At 64.4% G+C, this 8,950-nt stretch overlaps 1 protein-coding gene across 1 annotated transcript; it reads left to right on the forward strand.

Moving 5' to 3' along the window:
- Positions 1-2,467: 2,467 nt before the first annotated feature.
- Positions 2,468-7,361, forward strand: PRDM8 (PR/SET domain 8). Its single transcript, XM_042797180.1, has 4 exons — positions 2,468-2,660; positions 4,270-4,490; positions 4,732-4,963; positions 5,197-7,361. Exons 2-4 carry the CDS (start codon positions 4,272-4,274, stop codon positions 6,621-6,623), a joined length of 1,878 nt encoding a protein of 625 aa, XP_042653114.1. The 5' UTR covers positions 2,468-2,660; positions 4,270-4,271; the 3' UTR covers positions 6,624-7,361.
- The last annotated feature ends 1,589 nt before the right edge of the window (positions 7,362-8,950 follow it).

Below are 8,950 nucleotides of genomic sequence, written 5' to 3' on the forward strand. Positions count from 1 at the left end.
GGCCCCTTGACCCCCGTAGCTGCCCTGTCCCCTCATCGGGGTCCCGGCCGGGGAGCGGCAGAGCCCGGGGCGCCCCCCCGGGGCTGGATGGCCGCCGGCCCCCGCGTGTCTGTGGGACTCCAGCTTGCCCAGCCCCTTCCAACCTCCAGACCCCGTCCTGTGCCGGCCGCTGCCGGGGAATCCCCTTCTCCCGGGAGCTGGTACCTCCGTACCGGGCTGGTGCCGTCGGGGGCGCGTCGGGTGCTGCGGGGCCGGGGCTGCGCTTTTGGGGGGCTGGAAGGAGCGGGGAGGTGGCGTTGGGGCTCTGCGGGAAGGCGGCTGGAGCTCCTCAGCCCGGGTCGCCCCTGGCTCTCAGCGGGAGGTTTTTCTGGAAGAATAAACGTATATAACATGCCGGTATATAATGAGATATTTTGTGTGGTTTATAGGAGGCGGCAGGCAGCGTTCGCAGGGCCGGGCAGGGCTGGCAGGGCTCCTGCGGGGCGCCCGGAGGCCTCGCCGGGCTGCGGCCGGGACCGGCGGCTTGGGGAGCCGTTATCCACCCCCCCCGCCTCGGGCCGGGCAGAGCCCCCCCTCGCCCCGCAGCGGGGCTGGAGCAGGATCGGGCCCGGGCGCACCGTGACCGTTTCCCTCCCTCCCTCCCCCCCCCCCCCCCCATAATCCCTCTGCGGCTTTTCGGTGGGGTCGGGGGAGCGGCCGCTTCCCCAGCCCGCGGGTTTGGATGCCGCCCGCTCGGCACGGCGGGTTTCCCAGCACCGCGGACACCGGCACCGGGCTCTCCCCGGGAGACGGGGTCGATCGGGGTTTGCTGTGGGCGCTCCCCGGTCGTGGCGCTTGGAAGCGTAAACTTAAAAAGAACGAGCCCGCGTACATAAAAGTGTTGTTCTGCGGGGCTGAGACGACGCTGTTGCCTGGGATTCACTTTTACGGTAGCATCCGAGGCTGAATAAATGCTCATAAATGCCGCTACGGTCCTTTTTAGTACCGGGGAATTTCGGTAGCTGAGATAATGTCGAAGCAATTTCGAGATAGTTTATGTACTGTGGTGTCCCTTAAAATTCTCGCGAATAAAAATAATGCGTAGGTTTTCTTTCCTCCTTACTAATGACAGTCATTCGGACAATTTATATCACACAGCGAGAGCTGCAGCATTAAAAAAAAAAAAAAAAAAAAAAAAAAAAAAAAGAAGGGAGAGAGAGAGAGAAAAAAAAAAAAAAAAAAACAGGAAAAGGGGAAAAAAAAAGCTTTGAAGCCGGAATTGAGATCCAAATTTTTACAGACTCCCATATTTTTAATGTTATGACAATCTCCGTTTTAGGAGACGCTGTGTTTTGTCGAATTAATAAGATAAATGTTGAAAGCATATTATATGCAGCCTTTAATCCTAATGCAAGGAAAATCGTAATTATGTAGAGGATAAGTGAATTTGAAAGCCAAACATCAGCCCACTCTCTGATTGCAAACAACGCTCCGTTCGCCTCTGGAAAACGCTTTGTCTCTTCTTTTGTTTAGTTTAGAGGGCTTTAAATTCTATTTTTAATTTTTTTTTTTTAAATCTGTTTTGTGTCTGAAATGACGGCGATAAGGGTGGAACCGGTAAACACTTTTCCGTGCGGTAAAAACCTTATTTTGGCACAGAGCATCTGTGGCTGCTTTTGCTTACCGAATCTGCGCGCGTGTCCGCGAACACCCGAGCCCCGCGTGTGAGGGGGTGCGAGCCCGTGCGCTGCCCCCACGCAGCGGGAGCGGCGAGGTCTGCGGCGGGCGGGGGCAGCTGCCCGGGGCCGCCCCGTCCACGCCGCTCCCCGGTCCACGCCGCGCGGGGCCACCGGCCCGGGGGAAAGCTCCGATGGGGACCCCCGGGGGTGCCGGTTCCCGCTCCCCGGGCGCACGTCGGGCCTCCGCCGGGCGCCTTCCCCGCCCCGGCCGCCCAGAAGGGCCGGGTCTGCGGCGCAAAACGGGTGTTTAATCCTCCCCCCGCCGCCGCACGGGCATCTCTGCCCGCCTTTATCCCGGTAAGGAGGGATTTTCGTCGGATGTCTGGGGGCTCCCCCCTTTTGCCCGGCAGGTGAGAGGGCAGAGCGGGAAGGCGGCCGCCGGGGTGCCGGGTGGAGCGGTCGTCGGGCCCCCCCCCCCCCCCCCCGCCTCTGCTCCCCGCCCCGCACCCCCTGCCACGCCGGGCCGGAGCGGCGGCCCCCAAACCCGCACGCTGCCACGGAAAGGGTCGGTGCGGGGATGCGCCCCGGCTTCCCCCTCCCTCCAAGCCCCCCCCCCCCACCCCCTTCCCCCGCAGGTGCCCGGTGGCGGCGGGGCCAGGTGAGGAGCGGGCGGGCGGGCGGGCAGGCAGCAAGCGGGCAGCCCCCGAAGGGGTTAAAGGGAGGGGACGTGGGCTGTCACGCGTCATTGGGCAGATTATGTGCAGCAAACAAAAAGTGTGTGTCTGTGTGCCAGTCACTCACTGCATCGGGTCCATCTGCACCGCTCGCCTCCCCGGCCGCCTCCCCGCCTCGCCCGCCCCGCTCCCCGCCGCCTCCCGCGCCCCGGCCCGCCGCCTCCCCGGCCATGGAGCGGCACTGATACAATAGCGCCGGGGGCAGCGGAGGCAGGAGCCCGTCTTTGTGCCACTTGTCGGGGCGAGGATTATATTCCCACTCTCCCTGGTGAGTACCCGAGGAGGGGCCCCGCCATCCCTCCCCCGCCGCCTCCGCCGCCCGGGCCCAGCGCCCGGGCCGAGGGGAGCCGCGCCTCGCCGCGCCTCGCCGGCGGGGTGAACCCCCCCGGAGGAGGGAACAATGCCGGGAGACGGCCGTGCCGGGGGCCGGGGCGCGGCGGCCCTGCCCGGGATGCGGTGCCCGGCGGTTCCGGCTCCGGGGAGCGGCCCCGGCGCCACCCGGCCCGGACAAAGGGCGGCCGGGGGGAGGCAGCGCCGCGGGGTCGGGGGGAGGGAGGGGGAGCCCGGGGAGATGCGGGGCCGTGGGGAGCCGTGCGGGGCCCGGCGAGGGCGGGTGGAAAGTTTGGCGGGGGCCGCTCGCTGCCGTTTGTTTCGTTTGGCGAAATAATCCCTTCGGGGGAGGGATGCGCCGGGCAGCACCGTAACGAGGAGGGCGGCGGGGAGGCAGGGAAAGCGCCCTCCCCCCGGCCCCCGTTCCCGGGGGGGGGCCGGGACCCCCCGCCACCCACGCCGCCGCTCCCGGGGGCGCCGGGGACCCGGTTGTCTCCCGAAAGCGAGGGGGGTGGCGGGAGAAAGGCGGCTCGGCGGGGCCGTGCCCGGTGCGAGCGACTTCGGGTGTCGCACCGAGAGAAGCACAGCTTTATTCCCGAGCGAACCCCCAAAATGAATTCTTTCGATGCCAGATGGGGTGGGGGGGGAAGGCAGCCTTGCGCTAATCGGCTCGGCAAGGGCAAGGGCACCCGCAAACCCGGCGCGCCGCTCCGTCCCCGGCCGTGGCACCGCGGAGCGCGGCGTGGGGCGCGGGCAACCCGGTGGGCGCCGTCCCGCTGCCCGCAGCCTGCCCGCCTCGCCTCCGCCTGCAGCCGGCCCCTCGTACAGCCCGGGAGCCGGGGCTCACCCTCCTCCATAAATAAGCGTGTCGAGGTAAAAATAATTACCTCTGCTCGCTGCTTTTAATTAAAGTCTCGGAGGGAAAGTGCTGGATTATGGTAATGAGCAGACATACGTTCCCTCTTGTCGAGCGGAGCGGGAGGTGAGCTGACATGCAATCAGCGACAATGACAAGCCACTTGAAACCCATTCGCTCTGCTTCTCCGTCACAGCCCGGAGACCGGCCCGGCTCCTCTCTTGCAGGGGCCCCGGAGCCTGGGGGGGGGGGAACCGGCCGGGAGCCCCGCTCCCCGCCTCGGGCGGAGGCCCGCAGACGGCTGCCCCTTTTTGTCCGGCTCCCTCCCGCGACCGGATCCTGCCGCGGGTTTTCCCCCCCGCGCCTGGCCGGTCGCTGCCCGGAGCTTGCTCCCGCCGCGCTCGCAGCCGGGCTCGCTGATAAATAAATCATCGCGGCAGCCTCCCCGCTCGCGGAGCTCCTCGCCTTCTTTATTTTTTTTTTTTTTTTTCCCCCCAGACCGGTGAAAGTGCTCGTCTGTCTCTTATTTTTATTTATTTAAACATTTTTTGATAATCATAATTTTTTGTTTGTTTGTTTTGAATTTTGTTTTGTTTTCCCCGGCGGGTCGCGGCCGCATCTCCGCGCAGCGCTGCGGCGGGGCCCCGCCGCTCTGTTAACGTCTCGGCTCTGCCCCTCTCTCCGCCCGCAGGCATGGAGGACGCCGGCGTCCAGAGGGGAATATGGGACGGGGACGCCAAGACGGTCCAGCAGTGCTTGACTGACATTTTCACCAGCGTTTACACCACCTGCGACATTCCGGAAAATGCCATTTTCGGCCCCTGCGTCCTGAGCCACACGTCCCTGTACGACAGCATTGCCTTCATCGCCCTCAAGTCCACCGACAAGCGCACCGTCCCCTACATATTCCGGGTAAGAGCCGCTCACCCCGCAGCCGGGGGGGAGCCGGCCCGCCGCCGCCGCTCCCCCCGACGGCCGGTGCCCGAGCGCAGCCCCCCCCCGGGGCCTGGCGGGGCGGGACCCCCCCCCCCCCCCGCCGCCGGGATGCTTGCGAGGGCAGAGCCGCTCCCCCGCCGCTCCTGCCCGGCTGCCCGGCCCCATCCCGTCGGTCGGTCTGTCCGTCCGTGTGCGTTCATGAAAGCGGGGTTTGCAGGTGGACACGTCGGCGGCCAACGGCTCGTCGGAGGGGCTGATGTGGCTGCGGCTGGTGCAGTCGGCGCGGGAGCGGGAGGAGCAGAACCTGGAGGCCTACATCAAGAGCGGGCAGCTCTTCTACCGCTCCCTGCGCCGCATCGCCAAGGACGAGGAGCTGCTGGTGTGGTACGGCAAGGAGCTCACGGAGCTGCTGCTGCTCAGCCCCGCCCGGGCCCCCGCCCGCAGCAACGGTGGGTGCCCCACACGGCCGCCCCGCGCCCCCTTCCCACGGCCCCGGGTGACCAGGGGCCGCCGTGGCGGGATGGAGGGGGGGAGGCTGGGCGGGGATCCTGGGCTGGGGCGGCCGGCGGCGGGACACCACCCCCCACCCCCCCCTTTTCCCCTAGTCCCCGGGGGAAGCCTCGGCTGACGGTGCCCCCGTCTCTGTGTGTCCCGCCCCGCGTGTGCGTGTGCCCGGCCGCAGGCTCGCCGCCCTTCGCCTGCCCCGAGTGCAGCCAGCGCTTCCAGTTCGAGCTGCCCTTCGCCGCCCACCTCCGGTTCCGCTGCCCCAAGAGGCTGCACGGCCCCGACACCGGCCCCGCCGCCGAGGCCCCCGGCGGCAAGGACGGCGCCGGCAAGGAGCAGGAGGCCGGCAAGTACTGCAAGCCCGGCGGGCCGCTCCACCACCCCTTCCCCGGGGCCGACGGCGGCAGCGGCGCCGCCAGCACCAAGCCCTCCACGGACTTCCACAACCTGGCGCGGGAGCTGGAGAACTCCCGCGGCGGCCACGGCGGATCCCCGGGGCGGCCGGCGGCCCCCGAGGGCGGCCCCGAGGCGTCGGCCGGGAAAGCCAAGCGGCGGTACCCCGAGGAAGAGGAGCGGGGCGCCGGGGCGGCGGCGCGGGGCCGCTTCCCGGCGGAGCGGCCGGGGCTGCCCTCGGCGCCCAAGGAGGAGCCGGTGTGCGCCCCGCAGCAGCAGTACCGGGCGGCCGGTTCCTACTGCGGCTTGGAGGAAGGCGGCCGCCTCTTCGCGCCGCCCAGCCCGGAGACGGGGGAGGCCAAGCGCAGCGCCTTCGTGGAGGTGAAGAAGGCGGCCCGCGGCCCCGAGCCCGACGGCGGCGGCCCCGAGGAGGGCCAGGAGCGCTCCTCCCCCGCCGCCCCGGGGGCGGGCGGCGGGGAGCCGGGGCTGTGCCCCCGCGGCGGGCCCGGGGGTCCGCTGGCCGCCCGCCTGGAGGGGGGCAGCCCGGCCCGGGGCAGCGCCTTCACCACCGTGCCGCAGTTGGGGGGCGGCCCCGGCGGCGGGGCGGAGGAGCGGAAGAGCGCCTTCTCCCAGCCCGCCCGCTCCTTCCCCCACGTCCCGCCGCTGGTGCTGGGCCAGAAGCTGGGTGGGCTGGGCGAGCCCTGCCCCGACGGCGCCGCCGCCCCCGCCCGCCTTTACGCCGCCGAGGCGCTGGCCGTCAAGCTGCCGGGCGGCGGGGAGGCGGCGGGGGGCGGCGGCGGCGGCGGGGGGGGCGGCGGCGGCGGCGGCGGCGGTGGCGGCGGCGGGGGGGGGCTGCCCAAGCAGAGCCCCTTCCTCTACGCCACCGCTTTCTGGCCCAAGAGCTCGGCGGCGGCCGCGGTGGCGGCGGCGGCGGCGGGGCCGCTGCAGCTGCAGTTGCCGTCGGCGCTGACGCTGCTGCCGCCGTCGTTCACCTCGCTGTGCCTGCCGGCCCAGAACTGGTGCGCCAAGTGCAACGCCTCGTTCCGCATGACCTCGGACCTGGTCTACCACATGCGCTCCCACCACAAGAAGGAGTACGCGCTGGAGCCCCTCGTCAAGAGGCGCCGGGAGGAGAAGCTCAAGTGCCCCATCTGCAACGAGTCCTTCCGCGAGCGCCACCACCTCTCCCGCCACATGACCTCGCACAATTAGCGGGGACACGCACCCCCAACACCACCACCACCACCACCACCCCCCCCCCGCACACCCCGGGGACCCCCCGCCCGGCCCCCCGCGGAGGGCAGCGGCCGCCCGCCGCTTTCTTTCCTTTCCTTTCGATGCACGCATTTTCACTTTCCGGGGAGGGGCGGGGAGGGCAGCAAGGGAGAAGAGGAGAAAAGACGAAGAAGTAAATAAGAAGATGGAAGAAAGAAAAATTAAAAAAAAAAAAAAAAAAAAGAATAAAAGCACCGGAAAAAAAATAAGAAGAAGAAGAAGAAGAAAAAAAAGCAAATGACTTAAAAAATACATTTTTTAAAATGTCATATATTGCAACATATTGATGCATTTGTCATACGTTTCTACTTAAATTATTAAGCACTTATGGTTTAGATGTAATAATAATTATATGTCAGGGTAAATTTTTATTTTAGATATAAAGCTAAAGGCGGGGAGGAGTGCGGCGGGACCGGCGGGGGCGGCGGGCCGGGGTCCTGCATGCACCGGGCCCCCCCCCGCCCGCCCGGCCCCCGCCGCCCGCGTCCCTTTTACTACAGAGTGTCACTTGGTGCCCGTGAAATGGAGTCTCGGTAGTTCCGTGTTACCTTTACTTTTCGGTTTGGTTTTTTGTTTGTTTGTTTGTTTGTTTGGGTTTTGTTTGTTTGTTTGTTTGTTTGGGTTTTTTCCTCCCCCCTCTCAAAAAGATTTATTAAACTTTATAGTTTATCTGGGTATGTTGGATGCTTTGACAATAAATGACTTTATTTTCTTCAAAGCACCTGGACGTTAATGGCTGCCAGGGGGTGGGCGGTGGGGAGCGGGGCGGGAACAGGGCCCCCCCGGGAAAGGGGAGCGACCCTGCTGCATCTCCTCTCTGCTCTCCTTCCTTCCTTCCACCTCTCTTACATCCGTCCATCCTTCCATCTGGTCATCCTAGGTTTCACCCCACGTTTTATTGACCCTTTATTTCTCTTTCTTTCATCCTGCCCTTTTCTTCCTTTCATCTTCCTTTTCTGTTTGTTTTTTTGTTTTTTTTTTTTTTTTTTTTTGTTGTTTTTTTTTGGTCTTATTTCTTTATTTTTGCCTTTCTTTCTTTTTCTTTATTTATGCCTTTCTTTTTATGTTTCTTCCTCTCTTTTCACTCTGTGTTTCTCCTTTTCCTTTCCTTTTTTTCCTTTCCCTTTTAATCTTTTCCTTTTCCTTTCCAGCCCCAGTTGGGCATCCCATTTGCTCCATGGCACCTCACCCCTGATGGGAGCCTTTATTGCCCCCCACCCTTACCAGGGCTGTGCGTGGTCACCAGCTTGCTGGGTGGGGGGAGCCACTGGGAGTTGCACAGGGCCTGGGGTAACAGGGCCCAGAGGAGCCCCCAGCCCAGGACAGGGAGCACTTGGGAGGGGGCAGGACTGGGTCCCCTCTGCTCCAGTGCATATTGGGGTGATGGAACCACAGGGGAAGGCTCAGGAAAGGGGGATCCTCCCTGGGCATGGGGAGGACAGCCTGGTTCTACGGGCACCACCTGCAGCAGGCACATTTCGTGTCAGACCCGTGTATTTCTGGGTGCAAGGGAGAGCACGAGCTGATGGCAGCAGCTTGGTGATGTGTTGAAAACCCATTTCCACACTCAGGCTGGCGTAACTCTGTTGAGGGCTGGGTGTCGTGGGGATGAGGCTGCGCGTGGCTCGGTGGGGTCCCAGCACAGAAAATATCTCAAAGCAGGAGGCAGGCAAGGCAGAGACCCAAGTCAGAGCTCAGGAGTCCCCCAGTTTTTTGCAAATGGGGTTCAGGGTGCCGTCTGTGTCGGCTGCTGTGTGTTTTGGAGTTTGCCACAGAGTGCCTGGACCTGTTGTGAAGCTTTAACAGCTCTGGGGGAAGTTGGCTGGAGTGTCAGGTGGGACTCACCTAAAAACTCTGAATATTTCGAGCCTTCTCGTCTCTTCCTGAGAAAGCTGAGGCTGAAAACCAGCACTGGCCCTCCCATACGTCACAAAAGTGCAGGTAGGCCCCTGGTATGAAACTGGCCTCAGCATCTGGAGGTTTTTCCGCCCATGCAATACATTTTCCATTCTGATTATTTTCCCCTTACACCCGTCGGCTGTGCTGGAATCTCTTCCCCCCAGCTTCCCTCTGATGCTATTTGCTCCATTGCCGCACTTGAAAGCCAAAATTTGCATGGCCCCCAGGACTGTACGAATAACGCCCAAACCACGCGAGGTGCTAAACCGGCACCCCCTTGACGGCCATCCACTGCGATCAGGAACACGTGTGGCCTCACCTGTCTGCAATTAATTGCGCGAGCGAGACCCTAATTACTCCCCAGG

This window comes from Tyto alba, unplaced genomic scaffold (genome assembly GCF_018691265.1).
Source record: "Tyto alba isolate M040663 unplaced genomic scaffold, T.alba_DEE_v4.0 Super-Scaffold_23, whole genome shotgun sequence".
Taxonomy (NCBI): domain Eukaryota; kingdom Metazoa; phylum Chordata; class Aves; order Strigiformes; family Tytonidae; genus Tyto; species Tyto alba.